Genomic DNA, 17,244 nt, shown 5'->3' on the forward strand with positions numbered 1-17,244 from the left:
CCTCAGGCCTGGGCTCGCCCACTGCCCCCGAGGGGGGTGGGGGGGAAACGCTCCTCCTCCGCCGGCGCAATGGTACATCCCGGCAGGCCTCGTCCCCCTCCCCCCGCCCCCCGCCCGGCTCGTGGACGTTTCCATGGGGACGCAGAGACGCCTGCCAGCGGAGGAAAACGGTGGCGCTCATTGGCTCCCCCTGGCGGGGGAGGGTGGGGCGGGCGGAGGCACCGCCCAATCCGGAGGCCGCCCGCCCCTCCGGCCCCGCCCCGGCGGGTTAAGGCGGCGGCGGCGGTTTCCGGCGGGGCTGTCGCAGGCGGAAGCGGCGGCGGCAGCGCGGACATGGCGTCGGGCGGCGCCTGCGGCTCCCGCTCCCCCTCCCCCTCCCCCGCCGAGCGCCTCCCCCCGCCTTTCCCCGAGCCCTACGGCGGCGACAGCGACGCGCCGGGGGCGGCCGACAGCGACACGGAGGGCGAGGACATCTTCACCGGCACCGTGAGTGCGGGCCGCGGTGGCGGGGGGCGGGTTGCCCCGGGGGTAGGCCCGGCCCGGGGCGGCTGTGAGGGAAGAGCTGCGGGGCTGGGCCCGGCGGTGCCTGCAGGCGGACCCTTCTCTGAGGGGCGGCCCGGTGCCTGCAGGCAGCGGCGTGGCATCCTCCGGGTTTGGTTAAAAAAGGGGGAAACCCCCAAACCCCTCTAAAATAAAAGGGGAGGGGGGGGTGATGTCCCAGGGTGCTTGTCCCTGCAGGGAGCCCGGTGTCTCCTCCCTCCCCGAGAGCACCTCGAGTGCCTTGGGTGGCTGTGGAGGGGCGAGGTGGGTGCCTGGGGGTCAGGGAGCGGGCCCCGGGGGAGCAGGCAGCTCCCTTGGCCGCAGGACTGCGAAACGGCTCGTGCCGGGCCCGTCTCTGTTTCACCAGGGTTATAACCTGCCAATTCTTGCAGAACCTGAGCATCTCGAAGGAGCCCATCAGTGTGAAGAAGTCCCTGCGTGGCTCGGGCATGGCGCTGGGGGCAGCTGCCTGCTGCTCGATACCCCCCCAGAATCAGGGTCAGAGTAACTCACGAGTGGGCCGCCTTGCCGGTTTGAAACCTGCTGGTGGCCGTCGCCCAGTGTCTCCGCTGCACGGCTTGTGAGGCTTCGCGGGGGAAAGCCTCATCTTCCTTCCCCCACCATCAGCTGTCATCTCTTCGACATCCAGAGGGTGCTGGTGTGGCTGGTGTGGTGTTTGCTGCCTTCAGTTTGGTACTGGGGGGTGAACCCCTCCATGCAGTGGGGGTGAGGTGACAGGAGGCATCTGATGTCCCCCACTCACAGTGAGGAGGGTCACCAACACCTTGGTGACTTTCTTTGCCTCGTACCAGCACAATTGGCTGCAGGAGGGTCTAGGAAGGTTTGGTGGTACTTGTTCAGCAAACCAGGTCACTGTGGTGCTGCACGAATTCCCTGCTGAAGGTGTGAATGGTGAAGGGTTTCAGCGCCTTTTCTTTTTTCTAATAGTCTCCTGTGCATGAATCCCTGGTTGTTGAAGGCTGTTGGCGTTAACTCACGCCAGCTTTGGCCAGCTGCGCTGGTGTCTGCTCCAGACAGTGACCAGCAGACAACAGGGGAGTTAAAACACTGGCTGGTGCTTTCCCAGGGTGGATCCCTTCCCAGCCAGCTGCTGGCCTCAGGTTCTTGGGTTCGGTGTCTACACCGAGCAAGGACCTCTGCTAGAGGGGCTGTAGAAGCTAGCTCCTCCAGCAGGCTGGTTACTTGAACGCTGCAGGTACCAGGGTTGATTTCCTAAGCTCTGCGAGCTGAGGCTGGTCACGTTGTCCCCTGCGAGGGCCGATACCGTGGCCTCTGCCTGCCTCAACCAGGCTTTTTCCAGCCTGCCTGCTCCTGCTGGCAGGGCAGGATGAGTTGGTGTCTCTGGCAGAAAGCTCTCCAGGAACCTTCTCCTGTCAGCAGTTTCCCAGCCCTGATGTTTTCCCTGGGCCGGGCACAGCGAGGCCTCGAGCAGGAGGCCGCGGCTGTGAACGCAGGACCTGCCTGCTGCTGGGGACGGAGCTGGCCTGGCCAAGCTTCTCCTGCTACTGGCACAAAGCTGGAGCTGTCTCTGCCCCACTTCTGATGAAGCTCCTGACCTGGTGCTGCCCTGGTGTCCCTGAGCCATGCTCGCTCAGCAGGAGGCTGTCTTCTGCTGGTGGCTTAGCAGCAGGGAACAAGGCAGAGTTGGGGAGATGTGGGTAGATTCTGCCCTGCTTGAGCTTGTGAGGCTGAAACTCTCACGTTGGTCTGGGCAAACAGAGCAGCAGAGTCGTATATTTTGAAAATAACACGAGGAAAGTGCAACCCTGGCCTTGCAAGAAGATGCTGATACCTCTGGCTGGCACCAGGGCACAGTGATGGTCTTGAACTTCTCAGGACCTTTCTTTGTTGAAGAACTGGAAGATGTAGTAGGTGGCTTGTTGCTTTGTGGTAGAAGCAGCCTACCAAAATGGACAAGTGCCAACTGCCGTGGGCTTTCATGCAAATAAAGCATCCCTTTGCTGAAACTGGAGTCTGTTAAGCTAAAGCAGCTTATCAGGTGCTTAGTGTTGTTGTTGAAGCAACTGTCATAACTAATACTTGGCTCTTCTGTGCGACCCGGTGGCTTTGATCTGTCTGGCTGCCCTTGAGCATTAGCAAAACACTTTCTGTGAAGCAGGGGAGTTGGGCTGGTGAGGCAGATCCACCCGGCTGCCGGCGTTCAGGTGGCTTGACAGCACTTAGCCATAACACAGTAGCCAGCAAAGAAGTGTTTGGGTCAGCCACAAATATAACCGGAGCTGGACCTCATCTGTCTGTTGACAAAGGTTGGATCACTGTGTGATCGCAGTCCTCTCTAGGGATGCCCTCAAGTGCCGGCTCTTCTGACCCAAGGTCCGCTTCCCTGTGGTAGGCATCGGGCTTGCACTGGGGGACCTAGAGAGCTTCTGCCTGCACGCCTGGTGTTTGGGGTGTGCTAAATCAGGCCTCTGAGATGGCGGGTGTTGTGTCATGGGCTGATCTAAAAGAGTTCCGTGGCTCTTCTGTAGTAGCAGATGGAGAAGTAGGAACAGGGTGTGGTACTTTCATAGTCTTAGAAACTAAATTTAAGGCAAACTGAGAACCCAGTCACAGTAGAAAAGTAGATCATCTTCCAGCTCTTAAATGCAGAAAAGGACTCATTAGGGAAACTTCAGAGCCCGCCTTACCTTGTCCATGTAGAGTGGGGTTTTTCTTTACCAGCTTGAAGAGCTCCTGCAGAAGCAGAGGATCAGAATGAGACGTGCTACAAATGTCCCTGACTTAGGTCACTGTGGTGTTAGCAGCCCTCTTGTTGGCTTGGCTGCTGGCTGGAGGAGGTCACTGTGGTGGTAGCACTCTTGTTGGCTTGGCCACCAGCCGGAGGTCTGTCTGGAGGACCCTGTGGGGGTCTGGGTGTGATGTTTGGCGTGGGTCTCTCTGCTCCCCACTCTCCATCACTAGCAAATGTAGCTCCTGCCTATAACTGTTCTGATCCAGGCTGGGAGCAGTCCCAGCTTTCTCCTCCAGGAAAACGACCTAAAATGCAGGAGGACTCGCCATCAAACGACGCTGATGTTCTGTGTACCCAAAGGCTTGGGCCCACCTCAAACAGGGGCTGTGTTAGCACCACTTTACTCCTTCAGGAGCGGTGGGAACCGATGATGTTTCTTTGCTGAAGAAAGCGCCAAGGAGCCTGTCCGTTCGGAGGCGCTGCTAATAGTGCTGCATTTACTGGCTGTCAAAGACCTGTTCTGTTCTCTGCTAAGACATTAAAGAAAAGCGCTTGCTGTCCGATTCTTGCTTAGAATAACTTGTACTTGCTTGTCTGCCTGCAAAATGAGGGATGATTTGTGAGGCCGGTGTCCGTAGCGCTTGCCTGCAGCAGGAATGCAGAAATAGCTCTGCCTTCTGGTGTCCCCAGACCCTTGTCTCCAAGCCTGCTCCCAGTAGCTGGGACGGTCCCCCCCCGGCGAAGCTGTGTGCCCAAGGGGCTGTTTGCTGTGGCAGGATCAGCTGTGTTGTAAGTCCTGGGGCTGGCTTGTCCCGGCCAAGCCGTACGTGGGGAGCACGAACTTTGGGTCGCAAAGCCTGGTGTGCAGGACTTTGCCAGCATCACTTTACAAAACACCGAGAGCCGTGCCCGGCTTTAGTCCAGCCGTGGCAGCCTTGTCTCTGCTGCGAGGGGTGTTGTAGGAGGGGACAATGTGGATCCACGAAGCTGGCTTCCAGCAGTGCCGGGGCAGCGAAGTTCGTGAGCTCCTCTGGCACCCCTTGGAAGTAGAAGTGAGCTGCTGCATTAAAGCATGACCCAGCTGCCTTCACGTGGGCCCTAACCAGCCCTCTGGGGAAGGGCAGCTTGGCTCGTGGTGGTGGTTTAACTGCTAGCACAAGTTAAGCTGCTGACAAAGTTCCCATGATCCCTGGTGTCTTGCCTTTGGGCAAGCAAATCGCCACGAGTCTCTGCCACCAGCGGTGCATCTTGGCTTTCCCAAGGGATCTCCTGTCGACAGTGTGCTTGGCTCGCTACGGTTAAGCGCAGGAGGCTCCCTAGTGCGGCCCACCTGTCTTGATGTGGCGTTAGTGCTGGTGTGCAAGTCACTACCTGGAAATGGTGCATCTGGGTGTGTTTTGGGTGTTGTGAACAGAAGCACTTGCATGTACTCAACTGCCTAGTGCTCCCAACACCTTATAGCTGAAGGACTGGGGCTGTGATGCTTGGCCTGTGGGCTGGCACAACCCAGTGACCTGCTAGCTGCTCCCGTTCTGCTAAAAATCAGGGTGAAAACTGGCTCTGAAGTTTTGTGTGATGCTGTGTGTCCTTAATGGCTCAGATGCCTCGGTATAGCCTTGCTGGCAGAGATCGTAACGCTCAAGGGTGGGTGGAAGGGAAGCAGTCTGTGATGTCCTCTGGCCACTGTGCTCACACAAGATTCATGGTAGTTACCCTGTGTGGCAGCGGCTAGGAAGGTGACCTGTTTGGTCCTCCAGCCTCCATTCCTCAGTGTAAATAACCTCTTGTTTATGTGCTTTTAATTCTCTTTCAGAACAAGCCCACGGCACCAAAAAGGGAATCTCTTCTCCCTGTGAGCAGCACCTCCAAAGAGAATGGGGTTCGCGTAGAGCAAGATGATCAGGACTTATTTGCAGGTGAGTCTGTATCTACTGAGTGTTTGCTGGGGCTTTCCGAACTCTTAAGCCTGGAGTGATCCGCTTTTAAGCGTGACATGCAGGTCATGGATATTTCTGGACTATCACAGGTCCTTATCTCAAACTCGTGTTCCAGTCTGCTCTGGAAGCCCTAAGGTCTGGCGGTGTTTTTGGGAAGGTTGGAGTAGCCTCCTCCAGGTCTCTAGCATAATCATGTGGCAGGATTAAGTGTTTGGAAGCTGAAGATGATTAAAATGGGGTTTGCTTTGGTTTTGTTGCCTTAAACTGGAAGGTGGTGAGTGTCCTCCCAGAATTAAAAGGCTTTTGTTCTTTACGTTCTCCTCCCTCCGTGCAGGTGGAGGAAGCATCTCTAGTCGAGACCTGGCTGTTCCCAAGGAACAGGAAACATAATACCCCTCAGCAGGGGGAAAATGAGGAGGGTCGGACCTTCCCCAGCCCTGGCATGGTGGGACACCTCTGGCAGAGGCATCTGAGAGTCAGTTCTGGAGACGTCTGCTGACAGATGAAAGTTTTGACTTCCTCTGTGTGGAGAAGTGTACTGGGAAGGAGCCTGCCTGGGTAGGCTGGCCTACATGCTGTGTAAAAGTCCAGCTTGGCTTTAGCTGTTCTAGTGTGCAGCTCGTCTAGCACACAGCAAGGAGGTGAAGTCTGGCTCCTAGAATAAGAAGTTCATTGGATTAACTTAATGTTCTCCAGCAGGATTGATCAAATGCTCTTAACAGCAGTGAAGATGCATTAAGTCGTGCTTTTCCCAATGCTTGCAGGTGTCCTCCCTATGGACTTTTTTGCTAATTAAGACTATCGTTACTCCCTAGATCTCATGAACCTCTCTGACAATACTGAAATTACCTTTCCAGAAACCCAAAGTAGAGAGGCTGACCCTTGCAAACTTCTCTTGACAGATGCCACTGTAGAGTTGTCTCTAGACAACACGCAAAACAACCAGAAGAAGGAACTGGCCAAAGCATCCAATCCTGCCCCCTCATTAGAAGTAGCTGCAAGCTCTTCTAGAAACCCTTCAAAGAGCTATGAGGAGGTGAGAATTGCTCTGAGCTTTCCAACTTGCCCTGCTGGTTTCAGACTGTAATTGGCAGGAACCTGTCTGTTTACTTAGTTGTAAACATGCATCTTAAATGGTGCAATTAATGTAATTGCCCTATTGGATTCCCTGGCTTGTATCTTGGGCCGTCAGTCTGGGACTGATACTGCCGAAGTGGGGTCCAGGTCAGCCTGACAGCATTCTTGCCTGTGTGGTGGTGCAGACTGCTTCCAAAGCTGAAATAGCAAGCGGCTCATCTGGTCCTGAGGGTCTGAGCTCTGGCTCGGAGCTCTAGCATGCTGTATTGCCGCAGATGGGGCAAGTGGTGTAGCTGCTCTTGTCCATGTTGTTAAAAGAAACAGTCTCTTGGGTGACATGAGAGCACAGGGTCCTTAAGTGGAACTCGTAGTCTGGTTGCCAAGCCCAGTTAATCAGGTGGTACTTGGCCTAAATCTGTGTTTTCTCCTGTAGAGAGACTGAAACTATTTTGGAGACAAGGAAAGTGCTCCTTTTCTGCCTCAAGCACCCCTGAGCTCATGAGGACGGACTCTGCAGTGCCGTCAGGAGTGGTGTCTCAGGTTGGCTTCAGACTGGCTTAAGTGAAGGAGCAATGCAGAACTAGGCCAGGATGCTGAGCTGGTCAGCAAACCAGTAAGCTGTCACCTTCAGGTTCATAGACCAAAGGTTGTTTGAGGCCAGTCTCAGCTCTGCTTTGCCCAGCCCTTTAGTACCATTCCACTAACGAGGCACTGCCAATGCTCTCTAAGCAAGCCTGAAGCCTCTGTGGTCTGTCAGAGGCAGTACTGCTGGTATAGCCATCCGCTGGCCTTTAGCAAAGCAGGGTTTGATGGAAAGACCTGTTCAAACTCGGTCTGTCGGTTGCTATCCTGGCTCTCCGTCCCCGTGTGCCTACACAGTACAGCTTGCCTTCAGCATAGGTTCGGTATCTTGCACTGTTTCAGATGAGAACCAAAATCATGATGTAAAAGAGCCCAAAGGGACCTATCCTGTGCAGAGCTGAGGCTGGACTCTGCAGTTTCACCTTGGGGCTGAGCAGATTGTACATCGGTCTGTGCAGATAGCAGTGTCGTAAAGACAAATCCAGTTTTGGGATCCTTGGAACATGTAGCCTGGACACAAGTGAGAAACTCGAGGGCTTTATAGAATGGCCTTGGCCAGACTGAAGTGCCAAAGATGCCTTGGCAGTGTGACAAGCTCACCGTAATGTATGGGACTTCATGGTTTGGGGTGGTTTGAAGCCTGGCTTTCTAGTTTTAACTTGCTGTCCTTGTGTGCTTACACCAAACAGCTGGAAGAAGAGGAACAGGAGGACAAATTTGAGCTGACTGTAGGAGTGAGCGACCCAGAGAAAGTTGGTGAGTTAATACCCTGTCCTGCTGCATGGTGAAGCACAGTTAGGCAAGCTAGGCTTGGCAGTAGGACGGAATGCAGCTATCACCTCCACATGCCACAGCTCCAGCTTTCGAGCTGTCTCTGCAAGCGCAAACTTGATCCTGGAGTAACTTCTCCAAGACTTCTTGCAACATCTAGGAGAAAAGAGACTACACAAAGCAAAATGCCTAGGTCGCAAACGAGCAAGGCAGAAGCAGGTTCTGGAAAGCCAGGGACCTCAAAGGCCAGGAGCGGGTTTTCTGGGAGGGTGGAACGTGATGCTTGCAGTAGCAGAGCTTGGTGTCTGGAACTGTGGTGACCAACTTGACTTGACCTCCAGGCAGCACTGTCTTGTGTGCAGGTGGCAGGGGGAGGCAAAACTGCCTTAACCTAAAACTAAGTGTATTATTCCATTCCTTTCCTAGCAGCTGTGCTTGCCAGGGAAGCAGCTCTGGCTTCAAACTGAGAAGCAAGAGGGTTTCTCTGTTGAAAGTGGGGGTCAGAGGAACTTGGCCAGCTATGTGGCAGTCCCTGGGATGCAAAGAACCCCATGTAACATCTCATCCCAGTTGGCAGAGCAGCCTCACATGTGGCAGCTTGTTCTCACTCCGTGGCTCATGATTTCTGGAGCTGGGAGGTGCACTGACTTGTAAATCAGAGGTATACTAGGGGTGGCATCAGACTTCTGAAGGGCATCTGCAGTTAAACTACCAGGTAAACCCTCCCTTTGCCAAACAAGGGGATTTCTGTTTTAGCTGGAGAAAACTGCCTGTGATGTTTCAGAATCCAGCCACATGCAGCCAGGGGCTGTCTGACTTGCATCCTCTGAATAGACTGCTTCATGTGCTGTACAGCCGCCGAATTGTTGCGTGCTGAGCAGATGCGTGGACTCAGCCCAAATGCTGTCAGGGTAACAAGCGCCTGATTGTTGGTTTTGGCTGCCTTAGGAAGTAAAATGAGGGCTAAGCAGTCAGGTCGGGGAAATGCCTGGTGGGCAGGGGTCCAGGGTCCCGCAGTGAGATGCTGCCTGTGGTTCTGTGCAAAGATTTGGGGCTCTGTCAGATCAAAGATCGGAATTGCTGAAGCAGGCAAAGGCCGGAAGATTGCAGGAGCCTTGTGCTTTGCGTTCAGATGATAGCGGAAAGTGCTGATCTTGTGATACTAATGCCTTGTTTTTGTTTTCCGTAGGGGACGGCATGAATGCGTATGTAGCCTACAAAGTGTCAACACAGGTATGTCTAACTCATTGCTCCTGAGATGGGGTGTCATTGTTTTTTCCATGCTTGAAGACAGTTGGACTGGCCTTTCTTAGCCAAGCCAGTGGTGACCGAAATAGACAGGAGGTCTGAATGCCTTGTTACATGGATTCAGGAGTTATAATCCACTCCTACAGATCAAAGGATGAGCCTAGCTGAGAAATAGGTTTTGAACCTGTTTGAAAGGAGGCTGTCTCTCTTTTTTTTTTTTTTTTTTTCAGCCAGTTACCTCTGTGCAGTCCTGGCTGATACTGGTGCTCAGTGTTGGAGTGAGCAGCAGGAATGACATCTGTTAGGGAGAGCCCCAGACACTGGGGCTGTTGCTAATGGTTCTGTGCCGATGGTCACATCAGATTAAGCTGACCTGAAATCAGCTCTCGCTGAAGAGCTGCTGCTGTAGCTAGTTTCATGTCAGGACCTGCTCTCCTGGGCTAGTCACAAGAAATCGAGTCTTCTGCAGCAGCTGCTGCCCTGCTTGGAGCTTTGGGGTGCTGCTCTGAGCTCTGCAAAAAGCTGTTCCTAGCTGTCTGTGCAGCGGCTGCTGGACTACAGGCATCCTGTGGTCTGAAGCTGATGGTGTGTGAAGGGGACTTGTTAGCCTCCACTCCTGCTCTGTAGACACAGTCAAAAGCCACTGATGGCCCCTGTAGTCTTAAGGTGATAAAGTCTGACCTGAGAGTGGTCCCTGTTCCTGTGGGGAGCAGGGATGATGGGATTAGGCAATGGGCAGGGCTTACCAAGCAGCCTGCGGCTGCAGTAACAACTGCTCTGTTATTTAGTGGCATTAATACTACTGCTCGGTCCAAGGAGAACTGTTAGGAGGTAAGTTGCTGAAAACCTGGGCTGAAGCTTGCTCTGTTCATTCCTCATATCTTGCAGAGCTCAAGCTGTCCTACTTCATCCCCAGAAGTGACAGCAGATAGAGCTAGCAAGGCTGTGCGTGCAGGGGCAAGCTTCCCTGGGTGAGTCTGATCCGAGTCTCGTCTCTTCCCTTCCCCCAGACGAGCATGCCAATGTTCAGGAGCAAGCAGTTTTCAGTGAAAAGGAGGTTCAGTGACTTTCTGGGTCTCTATGAGAAGTTGTTGGAGAAGCATGCCCAAAATGGGTTCATCGTTCCTCCACCGCCCGAGAAGAGTCTCATAGGTGAGTGGTGGAGGTGCAGAGCGCTAGAGCTGGTCCTTCTGATGGCGAGCTTTGTGCCCGAAGGACAGGCCTGCCTGCTGCCTCAAAGCCGAGAGAGAAGCTGCAGAGCAGCCATGCGAAGCAGGTGTGGAAAGTAATCTGGGTTCTGTGGCACAGACAAAATTCTGCTGGTTCCATACTTGGAGCTCTGGGCTTAAAGCCTTGTTTGAGTTTGTAGATGCCTCTGTATCTGCTTGACGTAGAGTAAAACCTTATCCTCTCTGCTGTCACTGAATTGCTGTTCAGTTTGAGTCCAGACCTGTAACCCTTCCAGTCTTGCCTGGCATTGCTTTGCCTCTTTTCTGGATGTTGACTTCTGCTAGACGTTAGGTATAAGCAGATTTTAAATTTCCAAGTAGCTCTTGCTGATGCAAGGTCTAATTTCTGTTGTAAAATGCCTTTCCTCTACCGTCACCCTGATAGTCTGTACTTTGTAACAAACCACGCTACCTTGTGTGTTGTTTGAAGCAGCTCATTAATTGCGTCTTCCTTCTGTGCTAGGAATGACCAAAGTGAAAGTTGGGAAGGAAGACTCCTCCTCTGCAGAGTTCCTAGAAAAAAGACGGGCTGCTCTAGAGAGGTACAGACCCCAACAGCTATCCCCTCGTGCCTGAACCAAGCAAGGGACCTCTGAAAGGTCAGACTGGCTGCATTCTCCTCCCTACATGAGAAAAGCCGTCTGCTTCTGGGTTTGCAGCGAACCTGGAGACTGCCGAAGAGCTGCAACTGTAGAGAGTTGCTTTGACTCTGTAAAACAATCTCCTGCTTCAAAAGCCCCTGCTGGTGTTTTGTCTGAATCTGGCCAAACTCCCCTGATGTGGCAGGGAGAGAACTGAGCTGTCTCAGGAGCCCAAAAGTATGGATTTTAAGTAATGGTACAAACAGTGCAGATCAGGTGAGAAACAACTCTGACTTGCGCCCTAACTACACAGCCACAGTTGGCCTTTGCTCTGCCACCTGTGTTGACCGTTGTAGTTAGCACCGGGATGCTGATCCCCCCCACCTCCAGCTTCAGCCTCTGAAAGATACCTTGAACAATGACACTTTTAACAGATGAGGCTGGATCTTGATCGCTTGGCGTATCAGGTAACTTTCTTGCTATAGCAGGTATTAATCCAAGGTCTGGACTTGCAGTCTGGTCTCACTAGAGTCCACAGGGAGGTAGAACTCTGGGTGGGTGGGTGAGAACAGCTTGTTAGGCATGACTTCCAGCTACTGAACTGCCATTTTGGAGTAAATAACAAGTGTGTTGCAGCTCACTGTGATGGCTCAGAGCCAGGTTTGCTACAGTTTGAAGTAACTCTTGGTGCATTCCTCTCCGCAGGTACCTACGGAGAGTGGTCAGCCATCCAACAATGCTGCAGGACCCAGATGTCAGAGAGTTCTTGGAAAAGGAGGAGGTCAGTAGTGTGGAATAACGTAGCTACAAGTACCTTGGAAGTACAGAAGGAAACGGTACACAAGCAGTTAACGAGGCATGATGCTTCAAAGCTCAGCGAGAAGCAGCAGAACCCTGTAAGAGCTCTTAACCAGTGATGACAAGAACAGGACTCTCTTCTGTGTGTCAGGGCTTGTCTAAGCACTGTACACTCATAACAAGCTCTGGCCTAGCTTGCTTACATCATGGTGGAGCACACATTGAGAGCACGGGTAATCTTTGTCTGAAATCCATGACAGGAGTGTAGCCCACTGTTTGGAGGTGAGGGGGGTCTCGTGCTGGCTTGGCCTGATGCTCAAAGGGAGAGCAGATGTTAAGGGAGAGTTGGCTGATGTGGTCCCTGCTTCTCCAAGGAGAGCATGACCATGCCCAGCTGCACACCTGACGTGGAGAAGTCAGAGTCTTAAAGAGGCTGAGCCCTGGGGAAACCCTAGCCTGAGTGATTCCAGCACTAATGCTGTGCTGGAGGGCTCTGATGTAGGAGCAGACATCATGGCAACACCTCACTTTGCTGATGAGCAGATACAGCTCTGTCTGGAAAATAGTTGTGGCTGGTGTAGAATATTTCCCAGCATCAAAGCACTGCTCTGCTCTAGTGTCCCCCAGCAGTGCAAACTGCTGCTGGCTTTTGGAGAGACGCTCCAAAGCACTTCTACGTGCCTGCGTGACCTGTGGCAGCTTGGGCAGCCCTCAGTTCAGGCATTCAAGCGGCATGGCTGGTTCTTGCAGATCTTTGTTACCTTGGCCAAGCAGAACGGGCGGACCCCAGATCCAGTGTAAGGTTTAGGAACTCCTCACTTGTTTGAAAACCACTCCGGTCCCGTTATTTGAAATACTGTACAGGCTATGGCACTGCTTGGTCGGTGTCTGGCTAAGCCTTTGCAGTAGCTGTGAGCAGAAAACCTGCTGTCAAGGGACCCACATGGGAGAACGATGCCACTGTGCTGGCTGCTCTTCAAGCTGCTTTTATCTCCTGGGAAAGCGAACTTTTCTATTTCTTTATAGCTACCAAGAGCAGTAGGCACCCAGACCCTGAGTGGAGCAGGAATACTGAAGATGTTCAACAAAGCTACGGATGCTGTCAGTAAAATGACCATCAAGATGAATGAATCGGACATAGTAAGTATTTGGACACCTCTGGGCTGTCCTCGTCCTCGCTCCAGAGCTGTGTGCTCTCCCCAGCTCAAGCTTTGGGTGCGAGATGCAAGGAAGGCCCCGCAGCGATGCCGTCTGTGAGAATCAGCTCTGGGTTTACCCATTTCAGTGGTTTGAGGAGAAGCTGCAGGAGGTGGAGTGCGAGGACCAGCGGCTACGGAAGCTGCATGCTGTTGTCGAAACGCTAGTGAACCACAGGAAAGGTAACAAGCTTGGTACTGCTTGCTCTGTAGCTTGACCTGTAACAGTTGAGCCTTGCGCGGTGCCTGACTGGAGGTCACCAGCATGCAGGTGTCCTAGGAGGCACTTCTCAGAAGATATGTCAGTGCTTCCTTACTATAAAGGACTCTCAGTCTCTTCGTCATGGGAGACAGAAGTAAAATGGTAATCCCACCTCTTCTGTCCAGCCCTACAAGCTTAGGATGACGGTGTTGAAGTGAACCAGTGTCCTGCAGGATGAAGGCTGCCGTAGCAAACCTGAGCAGAGCTGATCTTATTGCTAATTCCGGGCTGTCCTCTGGCAGGGAGCAAGGATGTTTTTTCTTCCTCTGCATGTTTTGGCTGACTTCTGCAAAGCTGTGCCTGTCCTCCCACTCTGCTGCTTCCCTTCTCCTCCCTGGCTGGAGTTGCCTAGCCCTCCTCCCGCCGTGCTGCAGAAGCTGCCAGCTCTGACCGAGACTGTGCTGGCTCTTCCAGCTGACGTCTCCTGGGGCTACAGAAAAGCAGCTCCTTGGGCTGAGCTCTAGGCTGGGGCTTTACTTGCAGAGCACCCGGTGTAGCGAGGCCCGTTGGTTGACTCTCTTGTTCCGTTCACTAGAGCTAGCGTTGAATACAGCCCAGTTTGCAAAGAGTCTGGCCATGCTGGGGAGCTCGGAGGACAACACGGCCCTGTCCCGGGCGCTGTCCCAGCTGGCTGAGGTGGAAGAGAAGATTGAACAGCTGCACCAGGAACAGGCTAACAATGACTTCTTCCTCCTGGCCGAGCTCCTGGGAGACTACATCCGCCTTCTCTCAGTTGTAAGGGTAAGCACTCCTTTGGGGCAAGCGCTAGGCTATGCCGCTGGTCCTAGCACCAATCTTAGGCTTAGGTGTGCCAGGAGGCAGCTGGTCTTCTAAATTCAAGCACGGGGCATGGTGTGCCTCTGACCTCTCCAGGCAGAGGGCGAACTTGCTGCTTGTCCAGTTGTGTGCGTGTCGAAGCGGTTAGATCAGAAAAGTAGGGTAAGCGAGGTCTGGCTGTGCTGCTGTTCTCTGGAGGGGGATGTGGAGCAAGTTCATGGCTTGTAGGTGGCCTCAGCCCTTCCAGAGGTGGAGGCTGTGTCTGCCGCGGAGTTTGTGAGCAGATAACCCGTGATCTGGGTGTTGCAAATAGATCTGCCAAGTGCCTACTGGGGAAGAGCTTGAGTCTTCAAGTCCATGCAGCCTGCCTGGTGCACTGGCCTTGCTGGAGGCTGAAAGAAACCAGTCCCAAGTGAGCTGCAAGTCTGGCAGGCTGACTCGTTCCTGCCCCAAATTTGTCCTGTCTCTGAGCAGTTGTTTCCGGGGAGGCTACAGAGGCCAGAATACAGCCTATAGTGAGTAGGCACAAGCGTCCTTCGTCTGTCTGTACTGGGAGGTGTGGTGGGTGCTCCAGAGCAGGACCAAGGTCTTTGGTCGTGCTGGAGGTAATAAGACTTATCTGGGATGCTCTGGTGAGGAGCCCTAGTGTTGCCTCAGACTTTACCTGTCTCTTGGCTGCTCTGTCCTTCTGACCAGGCTATCAGACGCTGCTTTCTGCTTTTCTAGCTCTTCCCCACAATCTGGCTGGATGCGTTCAGAAGTCTAATGGGTCTTCCTCGCTTGGGCTGGTGATTTGCAGGCCTGCTAAAATCATCTGGCCGCCTGGCAGATGTCTGCAAGCTGCTGCTGGAGCGTGCTGTGCGGTCAGCAGGAGCTGTGAGCACTTAGCTCTGCAGGAGCTCATGGTGGAGATCCAGAGTGGGACAGGCAAGGGTAGCTCCTCATACTGGCCACTCTTGATGGCAGGACTGAAACGGGCAGGCAGCAGAGCTTGGGGACAGGCTAGATGTCATGCTTGGGATGCTGCCAGTTCAGTAGGTGGCCTCAGGCCTGTCCAGACTTGTGCTGAACCGCGTGCGTAGCTGGGGCTCTTCCGATGACTCTCCTGCCAAACCTTAGAGCAGGTGGACAAATCCTGTGCTGCCAGCCCTGTACAGAGGAAGGTGTCAAAGCTGCTCCTGAAGCATGGGGTGGTTGATGTTGCACCTGGGCTCCTTCGCTAGCAGAGCAAGTCCATGTTCTGGCTCAGCTTTGGTTACACTGAGATGGGTTCAGGACCTGACTGATGAAGCAGCTCTGCTGTTAGCTGATGTCCCCCTTGCCAAAGGTGTCGGTTGTCACTGTCAGCAGAGCTCCTCGCAGCTGCCTGTTGCTACTGGTGTGGTGGCAGAGCAGAGCTCAGTCTCTGCTCCTTCCTTTCAGGGAGCCTTTGACCAGCGCATGAAGACCTGGCAGCGGTGGCAGGATGCCCAGACCATGCTGCAGAAGAAGAGGGAGATGGAGGCCAGGCTGCTCTGGGCCAACAAACCCGACAAGCTGCAGCAGGCCAAAGAGGAGATCTCGGAGGTAGGGGGTGAGGAGTTGCCGGGGTCTCTGCTCAGCTCCTTCCCTCTGTGCTCTGCCGCTGAGCAGTGAGAAGGGGACCCCTTGAGCTGAAGGGACAGGTATCTATTGCCAAGCTTGCATCAAGCCTTGAGCAAGCCCCGCAGGAAGCACAGAAGCTGCAGGAGGGGCTGCTCGCGGTCCCACCTCCGTGGCTTCCTTGGTGAGCTTGCAGCAAGCAGGGGATGCAGCTTGCCGTGGTGGTGAGGACCAGAAATGCCGGGCTTTGCTCTGGTAGCACCTCTCGTGCAAACAGTCGTGGCTACAAAACCGCTTGCGGAAGGGAGCGAGAGCTTCTTCACCTCCCCTCCCCTGGAAACAGCGCGCTTCCTCTCTCTGCAGTGGGAGTCTCGTGTGACACAATACGAAAGGGACTTTGAACGGATTTCTGCTGTCATCCGCAAGGAAGTGATACGGTTTGAGGTATGTTTGGCCCAGCCCTTGGCGTGCAACCTTCCAGCTGGTTGGCCTTGATGTGCCTTGGCTGGGAACACCAGCCTGGGCTAGCCAAGGATCACCTTGGTTCCTGACCCTGCTCCCAGTACAGCGGTTGGCAATATTTGTAAATCCGGACACGTGCGAGCTGGGGTATCCCTGCCCTGGTCAGAGCTGATGTCTTTTGGCTAAGAGGGGGCTTCTACGCAGAGAAGCCTATCCATTAAAATGAGGGTGGGTGGGCAAAGATCCTCTGAGCCGTCAGGCTGTGGCCAGAGGTGAGCTTCATCCTCGGCATCTCATGCTGGTTGCTTCATGTGAGCAGCTGAGATCATCCAACGGAGCCCCAGGAGGAACAGGAAAATCCTGGTGGTTTGTCCTCCCCTGCAAAAGCCCGGAGGGTTTTGGTGGTTCGTTCAGCCTTGTGCTCACTCCTGCACCCATCTCTTGCAGAAAGAGAAATCCAAGGACTTCAGAAACCATGTCACTAAATACCTTGAGACGTTATTAAACTCTCAGCAGCAGGTGAGTAGCCACAGCCCCTGCCATGGTTTTACCTCTCGAAGCTCAGCAGTGCGAGTTCGCACCCCGCTCAAGTGTGAACCCCCACCGTGGGTGCATCCTGCTCCCCACGTGTGGGGGCTGGAACAGGACAAAATATAAGCATTGCATTCCCCTTGATGCCTTTTTTTTTTGGGGGGGGGGGGGCGTACCCTGTGGAGGGGCTTCTGCCCCCTCAGGATGCTTCTCAACTCGCTCTGGGCTTGGACCGCGCTGGCAAAGCACCCGCGGGCTCCTAACCCTCTCCCTTTCTCCTCTCTGCAGCTGGTGAAGTACTGGGAAGCGTTCCTACCCGAAGCCAAGGCCATTTCTTAATGGGACCGAGCAAACGAGCCTGTCTGAACTTTGCCTTTTTTTTTTTATATACACTGTACCTCTTCCTCTTTTACATGTGAACGAACCCTAGTCAAACACTCTGAGCTGGTAGAGGTTTAACCCCCAGACAAGCAGCTTGCAAGCCAGTAACTCTTCTAACTGTATATTTTTCATTTAGTGACATATATTTTCTTACTGAAGAGAAACTAGTTTCCTGCTTTAAGACCAGACCTGCAGCAGGGGGTTAACGATATATGTAAAATGTATATTTTTCAGGCTGGGTTTTAGGGCTCTAATGACTATCTTACTCCTGCAGTGCCATTAAAATTCTGTAATAAAACTTGTATCAGGGCAAACAGGCTCTGTCTGTTCGTGGGCTGGGCTGGGGAGGGGTAACGGCTGCATCCTGTGGATGCTGAGGGAGGTGACGAGCCTCCTGCTGCCTTGTCACTGGGCCGCGGGTGACCTTGGGCACTGCCCCAGCCACCTGTCCTTGCTCCTGATTAAGCTTTGGCTTTCTGCCTTTCTCTGAGCATGAGCCTGGGGCCGCTGTTTTTAGGATCTGAGCTCAGCGGGGCTGTGTAATGGCCCTGCTCTGGGTGGTTTGGGGGGGGACCTGC

At 53.8% G+C, this 17,244-nt stretch overlaps 1 protein-coding gene across 1 annotated transcript; it reads left to right on the forward strand.

Moving 5' to 3' along the window:
- The first annotated feature begins 333 nt into the window (after positions 1-333).
- SNX1 (sorting nexin 1) lies at positions 334-16,980 on the forward strand. The gene is made up of 15 exons (XM_076348615.1): positions 334-486; positions 5,067-5,169; positions 6,093-6,226; positions 7,539-7,605; positions 8,810-8,853; positions 9,879-10,020; positions 10,561-10,639; positions 11,384-11,459; positions 12,503-12,616; positions 12,762-12,855; positions 13,470-13,675; positions 15,134-15,277; positions 15,656-15,736; positions 16,202-16,273; positions 16,574-16,980. The coding sequence occupies exons 1-15, from the start codon at positions 334-336 to the stop codon at positions 16,622-16,624; spliced, it is 1,560 nt and encodes a 519-aa protein (XP_076204730.1). The 3' UTR covers positions 16,625-16,980.
- Positions 16,981-17,244: the final 264 nt, after the last annotated feature.

This window comes from Aptenodytes patagonicus, chromosome 10 (genome assembly GCF_965638725.1).
Source record: "Aptenodytes patagonicus chromosome 10, bAptPat1.pri.cur, whole genome shotgun sequence".
NCBI lineage: Eukaryota > Metazoa > Chordata > Aves > Sphenisciformes > Spheniscidae > Aptenodytes > Aptenodytes patagonicus.

Bases quoted from the DNA above. Each gene is read 5' to 3' on its own strand.
- SNX1 (XM_076348615.1), top strand. From the start codon at position 334: ATGGCGTCGGGCGGCGCCTGCGGCTCCCGCTCCCCCTCCCCCTCCCCC. The intron at 8,854-9,878 runs GTATGTCTAACT...CCCTTCCCCCAG, and splicing joins CCTACAAAGTGTCAACACAG to ACGAGCATGCCAATGTTCAG. The intron at 12,617-12,761 runs GTAAGTATTTGG...TACCCATTTCAG, and splicing joins AGATGAATGAATCGGACATA to TGGTTTGAGGAGAAGCTGCA.